General features: G+C 34.8%; 1 protein-coding gene across 1 annotated transcript in view; it reads right to left on the reverse strand.

Annotated features, from left to right (window-relative positions):
* Positions 1-13,187, reverse strand: part of LOC138699604 (A disintegrin and metalloproteinase with thrombospondin motifs adt-1-like) — a 261,771-nt gene extending 248,584 nt beyond the window's left edge. The window contains exon 1 of the mRNA XM_069825619.1: positions 13,026-13,187. Within this exon, the coding sequence (XP_069681720.1) occupies positions 13,026-13,061 (36 nt within the window). The 5' untranslated portion in view covers positions 13,062-13,187. The remainder of the gene's footprint in view (positions 1-13,025) is intronic.
* Positions 13,188-22,409: the final 9,222 nt, after the last annotated feature.

Here is a 22,409-nt window from a genome sequence, read left to right on the forward strand (position 1 = left end):
AACATGGGTCCTACAACACATACTTTCTGAGATCTGAACACCTGTTCAGAGGAGATGCTCAATGTGACGTCCATTCATGGTTATGCATTCCTCTGCCCCTCGGCGTAAGGAATCACGCACTCTTTGAAATTGCTTTAATACGTTAATAAGAAAGTCCTGATCCCCAGTTAATCTCTGTGGTAGCACGTATGATTCTATTAATCTATCACCAAGAACGTCTGTCCATAAGTTGATTGAGAATCAGTGCTTATCCCTTGTTTCTTCAACTGCATGGGGATTTTCAACAGCTTACACATGCTGATTCCGAAAATTCACAACACCATCTCTGCTGAACCCCGCTCATATCCGCTACCAGACTTTTGTTTTCAGTATTCCTTGCGACGTATCATTATTCCATGCCAGGGGTGTCAACTACGGTATGATTATCTGGTAGTCTGCTGTATTGTAGGGCAGAGAAATGCATTGCCATGAATGGACGTCACATTGAGCACCTCCTATGAACAAGTGTTCAGATCTCAGAAAGTATGTGTTGTAGGACCCATGTTTATTAGACATAATTGTCTTGTTTTGATGCATACTATCACAGACTCGTCCTGACCAAATAGTACAGACGATCCAGAGTTTGTAAGTGATTATTTATAATGAGTGTTAAGCCATAGTGATCTTATGAATGCTTATATTACATATTTGACTTGATTTGAAATGTTTAATGTAATGGCATGCCGCATTAGTTTTGTACATCCCTAAGCGGAAAAGAAGCCAAGTTCATGTGTTGTAATATTGTGGAAGGGGTGAACTGGATCATATTTACCTCCTCTCCGTTATGCCCATTCCTGAGGTAGAATGTCTTGAATCTCAGATCTGAATTCACTACAGGCTACTCATACAAAATCACCTGTTTTCATTCGAGTATAAAAGAAAAGGTTATAATTGTTGTTCAGTGTTATGTGGCATAAACTGATATAAAATTATCCATCAATGTCTCTTGATTCCCTGGTACTCAAAACCTGAATGCCGTGCCGCAAGGACACAATTACCAAGACAAATATGGTTTTGTGATGAGAGATGTATAATAATAGGGTCGAAACACCACTAATCTTGAGACATCGGAAGATGAGGCAAACAACCTCGGAGACGTCATATCGTGCGGATGTGAGTATGGCTTTCACGGCGCGATTTACATAAACCGGGGCCCGCGCTGGTAGAAGGCTGACTCTCTTGCTGCAGCTTTCTTTTCTAGATTTTAATACGTCTTTTCAATGTCCTTAGAGCCTTAGAATGAATTACAAGGACATCTTTGCTTCAGGTAAATTGACGATCAAAGTCCAAACCATGGGTAGAAGAAGACTGAACATAAAAAACCTGTAAGTGCCATAAGTAGAGAACAACCCTAGAAAACAGAGCTTTCTTCTGCAATTAGTAATTTAATATCATACATTTTGCATATCTATAGGAGAAGCTAAGCTCTAAATAAAATTACAGTGAAACTTAATATCTTTTCTTACTGGATTGAGCCAGGGACATAGACTCTATTTTGGAGAAAAAAAAATTTCAAAGGTACTGTCACTTACGACCTTTTCATGTCCAGTCTTCATTTATAATTTATTAAAGTTACTTACGCTCTTTAAATTGCACGATTTGAAAAATGGTAGACTATATAGCATCAATAATAAAATTCAATTTTATCGTCGTCGTTTTTCTCAAAACGTTTAGCTTGCTTCAATGTTTCTTTTCACAGAAACTACAAGTCCAATTTGATTCAAATTTTGTACAAATGCTTATTATACTCAATTACACCAAGTAACGAATAATAACATTGATACATCTCAAGACCCATTCACACTGCATGTTGAGTATTCCGAAAAAGTATAAATAAAAAAGAAATCGTTTTAGAAATAACTGTTTTCGATTTGAAAATATTTTTATATGATGATAATGAAGATATTAGATACTCTATTCCTCAGACTGTAACATATGGCTCCTAACATGCGAGAAAAAATATTCATTCTTCATGTGGCATATACAAGAGACACATATACAGATTTTTGGCAATTTTTGTCATTATTGGTTGAGTAATTTCAAAGATAAAAACATTTAAATTGTAACTTGTCACTTTTGTCTTTTAATCTCCCCTTAATTCGCTAAGACTAAGAAATCAAATACAGTAAAACATCGTTAATCCGAATCCCGATAATCCGGACTTCGCTTAATCCGGACAGGCAAACAAAAAACGATGAGTTTGGAAAAATTAAAGAATCTCATTTTAATCAAACTTACTTTTATATAGTAGATTATTACAATAATTACAATATTACGCCTACAGTATTAAAAATAAAGAAAATCCATCAAGTTTACATTAAACTAATTAACCTATACAAACAAATATCATCGATTACACAAACAAAGGTTTAAAGTATAAGAGACAAAAGAATGTACCGGTATTTAGGCCTATTCCCTTTAAATACACCATAATAAACGTTTTTTTTTTTTTTTGTGGCTATAAACGGAGTTGTAATGCACTTTCTACTGTTCCTTTAGGTTACCGGTATTTCAGTTAATCCGGACTTTCGTTAAACGGGTAAACTTATTCCCCAATTAATCCGGATTAACGAGGTTTTACTGTAGTTTTAAGTTCTGCAAAATGTGGAAAAAAATATCCAACAAGTTATTTAGAACATTTCGCAAGAAGAGATTGGTTGAATATTTCAGAACAATAATCGGCGATGTCGAAAAGTACAACAATTTGAACATCTCGTCTGACCCAGGCATAGTGCGACCAAGTGTTTAGCCATAGCTATATCGGTGAAATACCGGACTAAACGTCTTTGGTCATTCATTCTTGACAATCGCAGAGCGCAAGTAATATCAGACCTGCCAACCAACGAGAGATGAAATGCGAGAGGTCGGAATTTAGTAGATGTTTAAAAGTTATGTTTTATTTAACGACGCTCGCAACTGCAGAGGTTATATCAGCGTCGCCGGATGTCCCGCAATTTTGTCCCGCAGGAGTTCTTTTACATGCCAGTAAATCTACTGACATGATCCTGTCGGATTTTAGCACACTTAAATGCCATCGATCTGGCCCGGGATCGAGCGCAAGCGAGTTTCATAATTTTCATTCAAGCTTCTTAATTACCATTATAGGCGAGTTTCATACGACTTTTTATGCTCGACCATATTTCTAACTTGAAATTATTCATTTTATTTGTATCTGACCTTGAGCAATACCTCGTAAATTGTGACATGTGCGCAGACGCGAAAGTATTGATTTTTTCCGAGGAACAGATGTCCACATTGACCTTGACAGCCCATAAGAACCTACAGAGTAAACTAAATATTAACTTTGATATAACATTGAAATTAAATTAGACATTGAAAAACGAGATGACAAATTGAATTTATTTGAATATTATTTACAATTAACGCAATTATTATAGTAACAGAACGTAACCTTCTGCGACAGTATTGGATTTCCAGCCTCCGTGACTTTTCGCTAATTCTCTTTCGATTGCATATCCGAGAATAATCGATACTTGCGGTTTTATAACGGTACAAAGCTGACTTGTCATTGGCTGAACACCTGTATGCTGACTTGTCATTGGCTGAACACCTGTACTTTAATGACGTGCATTAAAGGACTGCTACCAGGTGTATAATTACTACATTTCGGCATGGTCGAGCATAAAATACTATTTTCTTTCACTTCTATCGATTGTATTTTTTGGTCCAGGGAAAAATTCTCGTCTTTAACGCAAAAAGCCTAAGTATCGCCTCGGATAGGCTGAAAGTCGGAGCGAGTGCGGCTCAAGTGGTAGAACACTGGGCGGTCCGAGTTCGATCCCGGGCTAGGTTGCGATGAAATATGTGATGGACAAAGCAGACATAGCTGCTTGCTTCTGTTTCTCCCTATCATTTCACTAACACTCTCCACTTCATCTACACTTCCCTTCTTTCATCACAGCCTCCGTTTCTTTCTCTCATTTCGGGCTTACGACCGATGCATCGTCCTTTCGCTGTCAGATGCTCTCTGTCTAGTCACTAGTTTATTCAAAAGCTCTGTTCTATCATCAAGGCTGTCAAGATAATAGATAATCATCTTCCGCGGATCGGCCTCGACACTGACACCAATATTTTTGCCAGAATTGCTTAATTCTGATGCAATTAATAGGTCAGTGGTGACTCGTGCAGGCCTGAGTTTCAGCGTCGTCCACATCCCGTCACCGGAGAAGCAAACGACTGCGCTATATCGAAAGGCTTCTCACAAAAAAAGCCTAGATTCAAATCCCAACGGCGAACTAGAGATGAAGCCTACGCCAACATCTAATATGTGTGTTTAATATCCTAAGTCACAAATGCCATTACTGATAGAGAAAGAAAAGTAATTTTATTTATCATAAGATCCAAGTGACTATGACGAGCAACACAACGAGACCACGATTCCGTGACAACAGAGACGGATTGAATGTCTTAGAAGAGTACAGACAGTAAGTAACACACGTTCATACTGCTGTAGTTTCTCGCATGTCTGTCACTTTTATTTAGGCTATACTTAAGATACAACGCGGGCTTTATTAGCGAGATTTTCAGTGAACATCGTCTTCTAGTTTGTTCTTTTACCAACCTGACTTGTAATTGTTATGAATTATGACACGAAACGCATCTCCTCAGACTGAACAATGGCACATGGCTCAATGCTGCTCGTTTTTACAAAACGACGCATGCAGCACAGCATTCCATTGTCAACATGGTTTAAGGTAACTATGTACACGCAGGGACTTTCACAGTCTTTCTGGGGTTTACCCCTGATCCTTCTCCTTGCTTAGTTTTTATTCCGATTTATTTTATTTAACACTACACTAAGTAAGAACAATGTACAAATAATGAGTTGCAGCAAAAGTTTGCTGCCATGACAAAAGTCTTTATTTGAGACTAGCCGTACCCGTGCGCTCCGCTGCACCCGTTAGAAATAAATATAAAGTAATTACATAAATAAAATAGGACATTTGATCCAGGGAACATTCGTGTTTGATAGAAGGATAAATCGTTTAATATGTTACTTAATTTAAATTGCATCCAAATAATTAAAATGCGATCATTTTGGTCCAGAGACACTCATTTGGTGCAATGACAATTCCTTTAACATGTTTCTTAATTTTTATTACATGCAACCATACTTTAATGAAGATTGACATCATTTAGATTTAATGTGTATATTTTATTTTACTTATTATAGGTTTCCATTGAATTATGGTAACTTAATTTTGACCCTTGTTTTCTACGTATTCAGTAAATGGCGCTTGGCCCACTATGGTTCTGAACCCTTCAAATAACTTAAATTATATTATATAATATTACATATTATATTACATTATATTATATTATATTATATTATATTATATTATATTATATTATATTATATTATATTATATTATATTATATTATATTATATTATATTATATTATATTATATTATATTATATTATATTATATTATATTATATTATATCAGAAGTTACTGTAATAACATTATAGCATTATGTCCATCTAGAGAAACTACACTTTCCAATGGTGAAATAATAATTAATTATACAAATCGGTTAATTTAGCTTCCGATATTACTTCATACAAACACACAAACATTCTCTGTAGGCTATCTTTCATAGCTTTCTATTGTTGCTGTCCAAGGCCCCTTATAGACGAAGTCATTTGTTTTTCAATTCGTTACACGGCCTTAGATGGCAGTTATTTTAATTTTAAAACTCATTTATTTCATTAAATATCAGTCCTATCAAAATTTTTCAAGGATTAAAACTTATCGCAAATTATTTTTAAAGAAACTTTTGTTATGTAACATTTTTCACAAAAATCAATAATAAGCTAGGTATTTCGATTTATTTAATTCAGACCCCCTTATAACCCCCTTTTAACTAATGTATTTTGAATGCCATATAGCCTAAATTCTAAGTTACAACGAACTTAATTTATATTCCAATTTTCATCGAAATCCGTTCAGCCATTATCGCGTGAAAAGGTAACAAACATACAGACAGACATACAAACAAAAATTTCAAAAAAGCGATTTTCGGTTTCAGGGTGGTTAACTATATATGTTAGGACCAATTATTTTTGGAAAATCGAAAATTACCAGAAAAATTTCGGCTACAGATTTATTATTAGTATAGATGAATAGAAGACAGAATTTTTCTATTTATTGTGTTGACTATCATGTCTTTAATTATACCTTTGTGTATTACTTTACGTATTTTGACAAAATAGAGGTAGAAAAGTTTCTTAAATTTTTGGATTTACTGCAACAACTCAAATACCTAGAAATATTTGTATGTATAGAAACGGGTCAAGAAAAATCATAAACCAAGAGCGGTTTCGTTTATTAATACATTAAAGCAGCGGTGACCAAAATTCGAGCTGCAGTGATTACATGCGACAGACAGCCTATGAAGTAAAGAGACGGAGGAAAGGTACTTGGCGTGAAAACTACAACCAGTGGTGGTTCCTGTACTAACATCTTGATCAATTCTGCGGATAAAAATCTCAAGTTTTGCTGTATCAGTGATGTCACTGCTGTCATCAAGAGCCAGAGAATAATACATGATTTTTCTTGCTTCTTTTTTTAATCTTCCTCTTGAATATAATCAGGAATTTTCTAAATTCTTCTCTCGATATTTGGTCGAGAAATTCGTAGTTTTCAAAATTAAAAACTTCTCATGGACAAGTTATTTAAGCTATTTTAATCATTACTATTAATCTTTTGAGAAATTCTGTTCTATTAAAAGGTTTTAGAGCACGAGATATTTCAAACCTCATTAGGTAGTTTATGAATTTAACATATTTGACGCACATTAGTGGTAATGGTTGAGGGAAAACCCCGGAAAAAACCCAACCAGGTAATTTGTCCCAACCAGGATTTGAACCCGGGCCCACTAGTTTCATAGCCAGATGTGCTGACAATTACTCCACAGTTGTGGACTAGGTATCGTAATAGCACTAACTAAAATGTATCACAGGAGCCCTAGTATGTGTAAAATAATATCCCTTCACATTCACACACTAAAATTATTATTGCTACACTTATCAACATTCCGAGCTTTTACAGAGAAAAATTAAGCTGACACTATTCTGAGTAAAAAGAAAAGTTAAAAAATTATTTTATCTTTATTCATTCAAAAACAATAACAAAAGTAACTGAGAATCACGTCCAAGTTTTCCAATATAAACATTGTCATTCTTTAAATGCATTTGAGGTTGATAATGATTTTTTTTTTATTTTGTTCAATATTGCTCCTTAAAGAGCATAAAATGTATTTCCATAATCAGAGTTTTAGACATTTTTTAAACTTAGATTATGATACATTTTAAACTCTGCATCAGATTAGCCTCACTTTTTTTTATTGTATCAGAATTTTTTTACTTGGTTATTTAACGACGATTTATCAAGTACTAGGTTATTTAGCGTCGATAGCATTGGTGATAGCGAAATGGTATTTCACGAGATTAGGCCGAAGATCGCCATAGATTACCTGACATTCGCCTTATAGTTGGGGGAAACCTTGGAAGAAACCCAACCAGGTACTCGGCCCAAGCGGGAATCGAACCCGCGCCCGAGCGCAACTCTGGATCGACAAGCAAGCACCTTCGCCGACTGAGCTGCGCCAGTGTCCATCTATATCACATTTTAGACCTACTTGACTCTATGCGATGTTTGAGTTTGTGCATCCCGTTCAACGAAATGTAGCTACTACGCGATTCACCGTAAGATGTCAGAAACCTTTCTCTAAATACCGATAAGCCTTCCAATAATCGTTCACACTATAGCAGCGATGTCAGACAGGGACTAAACGGAGCGGAGCGCTCCACTAGACTGGTTGCGTGCTCCGGTGTTTCCACAGACATAAGCAAGTTCAAGCTCCGATCTAGCTCCAAAACCGGTATTTGAGCTTACAACTCTGACACTATTGCTATAGACGCAGTGTAGGCAAATTATTGCTAATTAAGTACCTGAATCGCGTTTTTCCATTCATAGGTCAAACATATTCCGTGGATTCACCGAATGTTCACTGCTCTCCTATTATCCACCACTATTTCTTTTTCAATTTCCGTAATAATATTCTCTCTCTCTCCCAACACGTCTTGAGAATGTCGTCAAATACTCCGATTTTTCAGACACTATTAGCCCGTGACCAGTGACGCAATAACGTAATTTGTTTCGGGGTAAGAATTTTGTTGCGTGGAATTTCCATAAGTCTTATCATTATTGCGATGGGAGGAGGGCGAATACAGCAAATTTTAGTTATAAAAAGAAAAGTTAATTATTATTATAAAGTTTATCTCAAATAAGTAATTTTAAACATTATGTAAAAAATGGTAATTTTTTTAAGTTTATTGTAGATAATTAGAAAAAACTATTATTTGAAACATTACGTTAAATTTCTTTTTTTTTATCTTTTCATACTTCTGCTAATAGCTATAATAAATTATTGTGACTGTGATCATGTAAACAGTAATATATATACTACTAGTGGCTTGTGCAGCAAATACCAGACATTTTGAAAGATATTTTCTTCCGTAATAATGAAATATACTTCCTCTGAATGTTTTTTTTTTTTTTCATGCCAAATATTTTCTCTTGAACCTATCCACCTTCAGGTTTTGAGTTTCAACGCAAAAACGCAACAGGACGATCAGTGGGTTTTTCATGTGGGAGTAAAGAAATAGCTATTTCAGGTCATTGTGGATTCTAGATGAAACTTAAAAAAATGTCAGGTTTGCTATGCTTTCGAACAATAGCATAGCATCTTGGTATAGCTGCTGCATGTAGAGCTTGAAATGTAGAGGGTAAAATCATTTTATCCTGCCAAGAGATCTTGCTGAAATGATCGGGAGACTACAATTTTGTAGGCTTCTTATTTTATCAGTAAGTAATACCTTTTGGTCTTTCCTTAGGAACTGTAATTTTTGCGCTCTCTTGAGCCAATACTGAAGAGAATGACGCATATAAAATATATCTACAAAACACCGCCATTAAATATATGAAAAAGACCCAACCTCACTTGATTAATAACTATAAAAATATTTGATTTTTAATAATATTATTATCTTACGTAAGTTTTGTAGTTATAAACTATATAGCTGCCACTCAGTAAATTATAGAAATGAAGAGCTAATTTAAGATATTCTCTATTCTATAACCCCAAAACGTTTCACTTTCATATCATCAATATAACATTAATAATAAGCAGTCACATCATGGCATTAACAAGATAATATTTCATTTCTAATGTCAATAATGTCATCAAACCACATCAAGTTTTGTAGATTTTAATATCCAACACACAGCTGTACTCAGAAAATTATACACCGCAGAATCAGACCTGTAAATTATTTTTAGTAAGTCTTGCAGTTTTTAATAACCAAATGAATGTGAGCTCTAAATATATCCGCAATCCTGCAGGTCATGGCCTTCGTGTAATATCCTATTGTTTATTGCAGTGTGTGTTTTGTTTTATACTGATATCCAATTAGTTCTCAAAACTGACGAAAGATGGATTTTGGAAAATAGGAAAATTATGTAGGAAAACTAACGCTTCACCGGAAGTTACTATTTTTCTGAAAAACTTCGGGTTCCAAGCTTCAAAACGAGGAGTCATTTATTAAAATAAGTTTAGCCGTTTTCCCGTAATTTCCATTACCAGTTCAAATTAATTATATATATATATATATATATATATAGTGCCATTTTCCATTAATCTTTTTCTTAAAAAAATGTGTTATCTTGGCATTAGTGACCGATCACTTCATAGCAATAGATTGGGTTTTCTATAGCATGCGACATTGAAGGATTTTTTTTGACGAAACAGTGGAAGAGGGAATGTAAAGAATTCATATAGGACGTCCGTTGACTTGAAAACATATTAGAAAATACGTAAAAACTGGAAAGAATTTATTGGTGTAGTTAATCTAAAAGTTTTTATTTACCACGTGAAATAAAGAGGTAGAACACTTTAAAATGAACGCGAAACGCACATTTCACTTCACTTAGCACAAGCAAGGCATAGAGAAGACATAAACTAATCTAATCTGTCACAGATCCGTATATGCAAGGCATACAGAAAGCCTAAACTAAGCTAACCTGCCACAGATTTACGCACCGTAGAATTTAGAAAAATATAAGTTGGAAGTTTCAGTGTCGCGTGCCTCAACATTAAACAAATAAATTGAAGAATAAGTAAAACGCGAAACAGCACGATAAGAGTCTGACTTAGACAATGTTGAAACTGTTCTGAATTCATTGTTGTGATATTTTAAACCAGTGGCACAGGCAGGAATTTAAGAAGGGGAGGGACAGTTTTGGGAACATCACTTGACAAACATACCCAAAACTTACATGAAATATATTTACTTACTTACAAATGGCTTTTAAGGATCCCGAAGGTTCATTGCCGCCCTCACATAAGCCCGCCATCGGTCCCTATCCTGTGCAAGATTAATCCACTATCATCATATCCCACCTCCCTCAAATCCATTTTTATATTATCCTCCCAAAAGACAACAATAATTGTTTAATACTATGAAATTTGAAATTAATTTAGACTCCCTGAAAGTTGTTACGAAGTAAAATCCATTTTCTGTCGTTGCAGAGTGAATCAACAGACGCCGAACAAAAATTAGCCTACTGAATCTATTTATTGCATTGAGAACGGTAGCTTCATCATTTCTTTGAAAATCATCGGTCAATTTAAAAGAACTTGTTAGCGGAAATAATACAGGGACATCATTTTATTTTTACTAACATTTCTAATATTAACCTGGCTATACCTTTGGATCAACGATTAAGAACCGGCAACTCCCTTTGTTACCCACCTTTCACGACTGGAGTTCGATTATACTGGCGTAATATACAAACAAATCACTTTACTAGGTATAGGAGGGAAGAAAAGTAGTTCATCCATTTACGTAAACAAGGAAATATCGCGATTTTGAGTTTGATAATTTTCATTAGGTTTTTGTTTAATCAAAATACAGCACAGTATTAACAATAAGTGTTTTTACTCACGAAATGAGGTGTCCATGTGGGCATATTCATTATGCAGTGTATATTATACAACACATTAGAGTACGATGTAGAGAATGAAGTTTAATTGAAAAATAATCATAATATGGATATTTAAACACATTTTTGAAAATGGTGGCCGTTCATTTCGATATAGACTGCAGTTTTTTTTTTTTTTTTTTTTTTTTTTTTGCATATTATCGCCCTATAGACTATTGTACGTAATTCCATTTACCAGGTTCGTACTTCGTATCAGTAACTCTTGTTGAAATAATTCTGTACCTGCTTAAATTGTCTTCACTTCTGCCCGATCCGAAAAGATAAAATTACTCAGAAATGCTATCTACTGTCCGTCCAAGTGGTTACGTCGCAGCGTCGTAGAAAGGGAGGAAATCACGTTACAGTTAATTACTTAACGAGGGCCTTTTATTTAAGTTATTTTAAACAATTGTATGGGCATAATATTACGTAGACGTCCAATTCCTAACAAAAATTAATGTTCTCAGAAAAGAGCTAAGACAGCCCAGCCACTAGCATTTACAGAGAGGCGAATAGAAGCAGGTGGGGGAATCTGGGATGCGACGTAGGCAAATGGAAAATGATGCAGTATTGAAAGCTCTTTCGTCACTGGAAAACACGAACATATTTTTGGAACGTACTGTTTACTATGACCGTAAGGCTACTATGAATGTATATGCGGTCTTGAATCTGTGTGGAGGACGGTTGAACTTCATTAGTAGAAGGGGTGGGAGTGAAGTACATTAAAAACTCAGGTACAATAAAAACTGAAGTAAAAATAAAATGATGTCCCTGTATAAAGGATTTGTAATTCTAAAGATGATTCATTGTTGGTAAAAAGAGACGAACAATATTTTTTTCTTTCAGCATCACACTCGCAACGCCTATGGTGGATCGTTTCTTAATACTTTAAATTTAATATAATTGAAGACATTATTAACAAAAACAGCCCTAGTCATTTTTAATGAAATTGTGTTAAGGACACCTATTTTAAATATTTATAGACTCCAAAAACGGCCGATGTCAAGTGCAATAGACACAAGGATAAAACACCAGTTATTATTATTGTTATCCAAATATTGAACCCTATTTTACCTTTGGTATACTAGGGTTGTAGTTTGTTACATGTGAAATACATTATGTAGAGATAATTCACAAACACCAGTTGAACGGAAATAACTGACATGTGTTATTCTTTTATTTTTTTTTATTGTTCTCCTGAAAAAATAGCAATTTTGACAAGGGTTATTTTTGTAATAATGTCTTCAATTTTAAAATATTTCTTGAAAAATAGTGGGGGCTTCAGCCCGGTGAGCTCCCTCTTGCCCGAGTCACCGTTTTTAACTACAAACAAAAATATCATTCACTCCGCGTGATTGTCGCAATGGTTCGAATTTTGTTATTTCTGTTCTTACACGTAGCAAAGCGACGTTGAAGTTCATCTCATTAAAATAAATAATAAACTTGAAATTCTGGCCACTATAAAGGCTAAAGCTATACTACATACTTTTCTAATATTATACGAGGGTAAAAACTATATTTACCCCCCTTGAATTTTGGGGGGTTAATCTTGTTTCCTTGCTCCTTCCCCCGGTTCTTGCGCTATTGCGCGTGACACTATCATCCCAAGAAGCCTTACCTAATCTCGTCACTGATAGTGGAATTAAATGTCAATGACAGTAAGGTTTCTTGTTACAAATGCACCCCCTCATCAAACTCTACCTAACCTGATAATGAAACTACATAGCATGAAGTGTGGTGCGTTTGACGACATACCTCATTTCTCTGCTAACCCACCAATCAACCACAATATGAACACTTAAAGCCTAACCCCACTCTATTTCTATGACCACGTAACATCAAGTACACAAATAAACACATAATTTAGACACATTTGAACTCTTCATTAAATAAAGTACCACGAAACACAGATATACTTACCGGTACGCAATTCCTTGTTCTTCCCAAGACGCACATCTAGAACGAGTAGGATACCAATCTGTCTTTAAAATATTTCCATGTCACCACACGCACAAATATCAAACAAAACTTCATGATTAATACCCGGTAATTAAAAACAATTCTTCACTAGATCTTACAAAACCACTTCCGTTGTAGTATTATACATCCCTGATGACACACAACACGATCCTCACTCCTCGAAGCCGTAGCTTCGAAAGACAGAAGCAAGGAACGACCCTTAACTCAAACCCATGTCATTCACCAATAAGAGAACACTCCTATACTGCGTCATGTAACGTAACAGCAACCCCAACAGGAGGGCAATTCAAACAGTAATACAGTCGTGTTCATACAGCCAATTTAATACGTATTTGATGTTTATTATACTAAATTAATATAAATAGTACATATAACAAAATCAAAAACACTCGTATAAGCAAAGCTCGTGTTCGAGGGTAGTTTCATCTACATACATACAGTAGACTATATGGAATACAAAAGTTAACATAGAAATATTGCGTAAAAATAACTTAAATAAATAAATAAAATAAGAACTAGAAAAAATTTATACGTAGAATCAATTTAAATATAATTTATAAGCAGACGTTTAATCTTCTATTGAACTTAATAACGGAAAATGTTGAAAATTCGGGGTGAATTTTGATTATGGGATTACATAATCTTAGTCCTAGACTAATATTGCGTTTTAAACCTGCCGTTCTATCTAGTACTGTAAACATAAGTGAATGGTATATACAACACATACATACATACATACATACATACATACATACATACATACATACATACATACATACATACATACATACATAGTGTTCTGCCCATGGACAGATCTTTCATTGCAAGCTTTCTCCAATCTTTCCATTTTCTGCTTTCCTCTTAGTCTCCGCATAGGATTCACATATCTTAATGTCATCTATCGTCTGATATCTTCTTCTGCCCCAAACTCTTCTCCCGTTCACCATTCCTTCTAGTGCATCCTTCAGTAGGCATTTTCTTCTCAGTCAGTGACCCAACCAATTCTTTTTTTTTTTTGACCCCAGATAATTATGCCATATGATAAGATTCGATGAATATAGTCAAAATAAACTGATTTAAGGGGTTAGGTACAGCTTACAGCAATAAAATTTTGGAAATATTTAACATTTTTTCCTCCATTACTGTATCTTGTACAAAAATGAAAATTAGTATGTGTAAAACACTGTCCTTCTGCTATATGAAAAAAATATTTTCACGATTAAAAACATTTATTTACTTTTTTTTTTCAACATTAAAAAATGGTGGCAGTTCACTGTGCAATGATGAAGCATTTTCCTCATAACTCAAAAGCTATCCAACATTCTGTGATGAAATTTTTTGTGTGTATTTATGTATGTTATATCTACAATATGATGCAAAATCACTTCTCTACCTTTGATAGATTGTCTGATAAAAAATAAATTCATTTTAAAAAATGGTCAAATATCAGTATTTTCTTCTAACACAAAATAAAAGAAAATATTATTTATTAAGGAATGTAGCTGAAAGAGCATGATATTGTAAACATGAGTTTCAGGAATAAAATAAAGAGAGAGAACATGAAAAAGTTAACAAGTTTATGAGTTATGAGGGAAACGCTTCATCACTGCACAGTGAACTGCCAGCATTTTGAATTTTGGGAAAAAAAAAAAAAAAAAAAAAAAACATATATATATAAATATATATTTTTTAATCGTAAAAATATTTTTTTCATATATAAGAAAGGTAGTTTTTTACACATACCAATTTTCATTATTGTAAAAGATACAGTAATGGAGGAAAAAAATGTTGAATATTTCCAACATTTTACTGCTGTAAGCTGTACCTAACCCCTTAAGTAGTTCCATGAGAAATATTTACCTCTGATTGAGGTTCTGGCTGATATATATATATATATATATATATATATATATATATATATATATTATGTTTGTATGCATCTGAAATCTGATTAGTGGAATATGTAGCTAATCGACGATATACGCATTGTAGGGGGGGGGGGGAAGGAACTGGCTACCCCACCCCATTGTCTCCTGGCCTAGTTGCCTCATGAATGATGCCTTATTGGTGTTACTTATGAGGTTCAACCCTGTTTTCGGACAGTTAACTGAAACAAGAATGAGAGTTATTTTGGCTAGGATTTCGAATGCATAACACAAACGATTTAGTTAAATCCTGAATATGTCTTTTCCAAGTCAGACTGAAGTCGACCCATATACCTAAATATGTTGTTACTTATATTTTACTTACTTCCTTCATTATGCTGTTATTAAGAGTATGTGAACGAGATCCTATACCAGGATTTGTTGCCAACTGAAATATATACAAACAATCTTATTTACATTTCGTTTTAGTTTATTGCTAGCTAACCACTATACTTATTTCACTGATATTCTATTAATCTTTGCTTGTAAGTTACTTGTATTGACATCGTTAAATACAATATTAATGTTATCTACGCATAATGAAATGATCTAATCTTAGTAAAACATTATGTATCCAACATCTATGAGTGCGATAAAAATAGTAAGTACAAATACATACCATAAAAACGTAATCTATGGCTTATTAATTCTAACAAATATAACAAAACAGAACAAACTCGAAGATATTAAACAACTATGTCCCAAGGCCATCTCTATGAAAGGCCTCGCATGTCCTCTTGTTTCATTCTTTCTTCAGGAAAAAGTCTGCATTCTCCATTGATTGCAAATTCCCGAGGCGGTGATTCTTTTTGGAATCATGGACTGATAGACGTATGAAGCTGGATCCACTCTACCACTCCATTAATATTGTGAAAAAAATGGCTAACTGGATGTACCCTACTAACACGGAGAACTTCAACTGTTAGAATCCAAGTCGATTCTGGCTGTTTTTAAGCACACGACCTAACTTGATTTCGTCTGAGATATGTTCACAAATAGAAATAACTACTGGCACGACGATTCTTGCATTTAGAACGCATGAACGTACCCTTCCCGCTCATTTTTCCTAATTTAATTTTCATAATCCAAAATTTCATATGAGGAGATAAAGAGAAAGACAGAAAATAGGAAGATTGGAGAAAACTGGGTTTGCAGTGAAAGATATGCCCTTGGGCAGAACACGGAATGAATGAATGAATGAATGAATGAATGAATGAATGAATGAAGTCCAAAATTCCAAATGGACATTTTTTTCCGAATAATCGTTTTCCCGAAACCAATTTTCCGAAAGCACATTTTCCAGATTTAATTTTTTTAAAATACACATTTCAAAAAATATGTAGCAATAATGAATTATAATTTGTACTTATAATATTGACGTTTGAGGTGGGCAGGGCATGTAGCACGTATGGGCGAATCCAGAAATGCATATAGAGTGTTAGTTGGGAGGCCGGAGGGAAAAAGACCTTTAGGAAGGCCGAGACGTAGATGCGAAGATAATATTAAAATGGATTTGAGGGAGGTAGGATATGATGATAGAGAATGGATTAATCTTGCTCAGGATAGGGACCAATGGCGGGCTAATGTGAGGGCGGCAATGAACCTCCGGGTTCCTTAAAAGCCAGTAAGTAAGTAAGTAAGTACTTATAATATTAATGAAACGTTTTATATTACACCAAACTTAGCCAAGATGGGGAAGGAATCTTAACCTTTGAAGCATAGTGGTTGTTCAGAAGAACCACCGTTTTCTTTCTTTCTAAATTTTATGGCATAGATAGTCCATCAAGAAACCTCCTCTTGAGTACATATATAGAGGTGCCATCTGTGTTTTAAAATTGTGTGCAGAGTTAAAATGTTGAAAAAAATTGATTGAAGCTTTGGTATGATCCATGATATGAAAAACATAAAAAATTAATTTGTGCTTCAAAGGGTTAAATAACGAAATCCATACGGGGTGGGCTGAAATTATTATTAAATGGTTATTTTTTTTGTCGAATTAAAGATGGAGAAAGAACCTCAGATAATACAATACGCACGGTATGGGCTGAAATTATTATTATTATTATTATTATTATTATTATTATTATTATTATTATTATTGTGTAAGATTACGGAACATAAAAAGAAAGTAGACGGCTACGGAATTTTCAAACTGTTGGTCACAACATCATGTCATAGACTACGGCCATTCTTTGTCAGCGGAAAATGTAAACGAATTTGCAAAATTCCAATGAAAGGTCTAATGTGAATATTGTAAACGGATTTACAAAATTCCAGCAAAAAAGATTTGCAATAAGAGATCAAATGAAAGCCGAATACTACTTACATTACAATTACGAAAAACAATTCAGAACATGATTTCGGAAAATAGGCCTAATACATTCGGATAAATTAGCATTCAAGAAATGTCCCTTTCGAATAGCCTACATAAATTCGGAATTTGCATTTAGGAATAATGCCGTTCGGAAAATTGCATTCGGAAGAACGACAGTGAATCGAACATAGCCTACAGGCAGGCGAGTACGAGATTTCCTTCTAAAGCAGTGATCTCTGCATTTAGAATAGGCATACCTGCATGAACTTCTTTGACCGTTTATCTTTAAGTTTCCGATTAATGTTTATGATCCTTGCTTTTTTTCGAGAATTATTAATATTACATAGGAGGCTACATGAACGTATAACACGTGACTAACAAAATACAAGCTGTATGATGTCAGAAGATGGCACGAGTTTGACTCCTGACACAGCGACCTCTGTAAAATATATATATATATATATATATATATATATATATATATTTGAACGTCTATGTGACTAACGAACATTACCTTGGCATTAAAATGGCGTAGGAAGAGTTGACATAGATTTTTTTTTTACTTCAGATTTCTGTTCTTTATACAGTGCACACATATAAGGTGCAGTCACTATACAGGGCTACTACAAAATAATCATTCGTTTTCAAACTGGTATATTCTCCAAAGTATTACTAATACAACAATGAGTGATACATCAAAAGAACCGGAAAAGCACCTGGTTTGCACTGTGTACACCAGTTGGCAGCACAAGTGTAGTGCCTGCACGACAAAACAAGAAAAGAGTTCCTGTGTGTTCGACAACTAACCGAAGATTTAGACAATTTTGTCTTCCAACAAGACGGGGCACTCCCGCATTGGACGCTTGATGTTAGTGAATACCTGAACCAAGAACTGCCGAATCGCTGGATTGGGCGTGTTGGTGGAGATGACCAAGCTCTTCCCTTGGCCTCCCAGGTCACCAGACCTAACGCCATGTGACTTCTATCTTTGGGGGTACATTAAGGACCGCGTCTACGTACCTCCACTGCCACAAACACTGGTACAGCTGAGGGAGCGCATCAATAATGCAGTAATGGTCATTGACAGGACAACGCTAGACAATGTGTGGAACGAACTGGACTACCGCCTGGAAGTATGTCGTGTCATCCGAGGGGCAAACTTCGAACATTTGTAGAGTGTGGGAACAAATTTGTTGCGTGTACGGTTCTTTTGATGTATCACTCATTGTTGTACGAGTAATACTTTGGAGTTTTGAAAACGAATAATTATTTTGTAGTAGCCCTGTATTTCCGAATGAACTTATTGTACCGTTAAACATACAATGTTTCCATGCCTGTTGAGTCAGTCTATCAAACAGCGACAGATTGTCTTTAAGAATTGAGCATCTATCCGTGATTTTGTGCAAACATGTCAAGAAATAGAGCTAGGAAGTTGGTACCAAAACTATTAAGTTGTATGAGCTTGGACTATATCTCTACTGAACGAACGGTAGTGACGCAGCTCTAAACGTCAACAAACCAGGACAACAAACATGTAAAGTCGGGTTGTAACCAAACTTGTTTTTGTGCCAATGATCCACAGCCTTAGAATAAGAAACACAATAAACAAATAATATAAAGACACTAATTGTCAAGTTATAACACTCGTAAATTTAAATCTAAAATAATTTACACATAGTATAAAAGTAACAAAATCAAATACATAGTGATAGTTCTCCAGATTTGTTACAGTACTTAATAATGTACATAAAGGTTCAGTTTATTAAAAGAAACACTCCTACTGTGTTCATAAAAAATATTTTTGTGCGGAAAATATTCGTTCTACGTCACCAATCTGAAGTACGATACTGTATTTCTTACTATATCAAATGAAAAACAGCTTTGTTAAACTAATAGTGCATCTCGTATGTAACACATCATATTCAACCCATCATTCTTTTCAAGGACACTTTTCATACTGGGTGTTCATTTCAAAGTGTCATGACGTCACTGTTGATGAGTCAGCGATTTGAAGCGAGTTTCAACTTTTGTGTCAGAGAAGTTGCCTATTAATCAAGGCGTTCAATCTGAACTTGAGAACGTGTACGGTATAACTTGAACGTCGTAGCAACAGATGGCGGTCTGTACGGTCTGTGTGCTACCATAACTCTTTCGAACTGTGTTTTGCGCGGGAAAGTCGTACGCAGGGTATTTGTTATCATCGGTTGCGTACGGCAACATTCCATAACACAAATAAAATGCTCTGTGTCCATGTTGACCGTCGAAATCAATGTCAACAAATACGTAAGTAATCGTCTTAACCCTCTCCACATATCCCGACAGTAAGAAAAAAACTCACCTCAGTACATGTTTCGAAACAGTTCACATTCCTGCCACTACCGGCGTTACCGTACGTATCGGTAAGTACTCTTCTGAATGAACACCGTACTTGCTAGGCAACTTCTCTGGCACATAAGTAATACACCTCTGCGGAAGTGTAGGAAGATTGAATTCTCTAGGCTCATCGACTAGCCACATCACGGCATACAGCGAGCCATGACACACTTTGAACTGAACACCCAGTATTTGCTTTAACGACTATTGGGAATTCTGCAGATTGATGTATGTACTTGAACAATCTCACGGTTCCAGTCATTTCCATTTTTTTGACTGCAAGAGAATGATTGTTATAGGCAACTCAATCGTTTGACGGGATATTGCAACATACCAGCATTATAAATTAAAAAAAAAATATATGTGCACTTGACTTAGGTTTTGAAGAAGACGGTTTCTGTTCATTGTTTTATTCCCCATGTAGGCTTAAATACAGGTAAATTATTCAACATGTTTTTCATAACAGTGCTCCTGAACTACTATTCGCTTCTACATTACACAATTTCCAGTAAAACGTTTCTCTATGAATAACAGAAAATTCTTGAAGAATTGCATTCAACTTCTTGTGATTCGAAGATTTAACTTGTCACGTTGATAAGCGCTCATTAAACTGCACAACTCCACTGCGAACGATAGTACGTAAAGAAACTGCTTCTTTACTGTGCATATTACTATAATGTAGTAGTGAAGAGTCGTCCACCTATAATAACGGGTATACCGTGAGTTCTTTATACGGACAGAGCATAATATGCTAATGCAATACAAACTATATGCCTCGCTGCACTCAATCTGAAAGCAATGTTTTGGTACGAACTTCGTAAGACTGTCAAGGACCTATTGCAATTTTTTCTGGAATGTCTCAATATACGCCTTATGGCTAGTTTTCTTCTCTGCCTTTCAAGTGATGCATTTAGTATAGATTCCAGGCGTTTTCCTGGTTCTAGGTAACTTTTCCGTTTCCTGTGTCCTGTATGTTGCCTACATTCAGGTCAGTCCGGAAACTTATTGGTTGCCCCTTATATGTTTTCGACACTAGTCTTTCTTCGTTTGGATACATTATTACTAATTGGGAATTATCTTTCTCTTCGCGTTTTCTTTTTCTAAAAAGTCTTATATATCCTGCGAAATGCTTCCTGTAGACTTGTTTATCTGTGCGTGAAGTCACACACTTGCAGTTGTTAAGGTTATTGCTTCATGCTCTCAGCAAAACAAAATCAGTTGTGAAAGCAAAACAAAAATAGTCCTAACTCTTAACCGTAAGAGACGGATCAAAACTAATTGCATTTTTGAAAAGGTCTCATTTATTAGCGCATTACTTTCATAATGTCTCGACCTCCCTTTTTTTTTACAGTTTAGTCGTAATTGAAAATCCATTAATGGCCTGAATACAAAGCTACGGTACTTAATGTTTATTTAATCAGGATTGAGTGCAACAAAATGTATGGAATAAAATACATATTCCGTTAAAAAAAAACCCAACAACTTTGTGTTACTACGAATTTCTAAAACATCCTGTATAATTGCCAACTACTAGATACAAAATTATTTTTATACACTAATATATGCTAATTATGGAAGTATTCCAAAGGTTATGAAACACACTATATGTAGATATATATATTTTGTAAGATTTTATGCACTCTTCAGCGGCTTTTCTTATTTCTAATGCTGTTTCCTCTCCATAAAGAGGAGCACTCTCAGTCAGTTGCGATAATTCTCGGACAGATGGCCGGCCTGCCGTGGAAGTTGAGAAGACAATGAAATAATCTGTAAAATACCTCGGCGTCACACTTGATAAACAACTTAGATTTCATCACCATGTTGAAGCAGCTCGCAACAAAGCATTAGCCAGATTCATTCATCTATATCCATTGTTGAAGTCACCTTACATCAGACTTCCCTTGAAAAAAATCCTTTACACTTCTGTTATAAGATCTCAAATGACCTATGGCTGCGAAATCTGGAGCAATGCAAAATTCCAAATTATCAGACGTCTTCATCCTATACAGAGAAAAGTATCCCTAACTATCACTGGTGCAGACTATAGAACCACCAATAAACAACTACAAGACATGCTTGAAATAGAATAATTCTACGACATTATACAGAAATTTATAGAAAACTTTCATAAGGACTTGCTGTACCACCCCAATCCTCTGATAAGAGCCCTGGCAACAAGAGTATAAAATAACAACTACTGGCAAGATCGGTCACTTCAATCTATACTAATAATAAATCTGTAGCCGAAATTTGTCTGGTAATTTTCGATTTTCCAAAAATAATTGGTCCTAACATATATAATTAACCACCCTGAAACCGAAAATCGCATTTTTGAAATTTTTGTTTGTATGTCTGTCTGTATGTTTGTTACCTTTTCACGCGATAATGGCTGAACGGATTTCGATGAAAATTGGAGTATAAATTAAGTTCGTTGTAACTTAGATTTTAGGCTATATGGCATTCAAAATACATTATTTAAAAGGGGGGGTTATAAGGGGGCCTGAATTAAATCAATCGAAATATCTCGCTTATTATTGATTTTTGTGAAAAATGTTACATAACAAAAGTTTCCTTAAAAATAATTTTCAATAAGTTTTATTCCTTGAAAAATTTTGATGGGACTGATATTTAATGAGATAAATGAGTTTTAAAATTAAAATATCTGCCATCTTAGGCCGTGTAATGAATTAAAAAACAAATGACTTCGTCTAT

The sequence above is a fragment of the Periplaneta americana genome, chromosome 5, assembly GCF_040183065.1.
Source record: "Periplaneta americana isolate PAMFEO1 chromosome 5, P.americana_PAMFEO1_priV1, whole genome shotgun sequence".
Classification (NCBI taxonomy): domain Eukaryota; kingdom Metazoa; phylum Arthropoda; class Insecta; order Blattodea; family Blattidae; genus Periplaneta; species Periplaneta americana.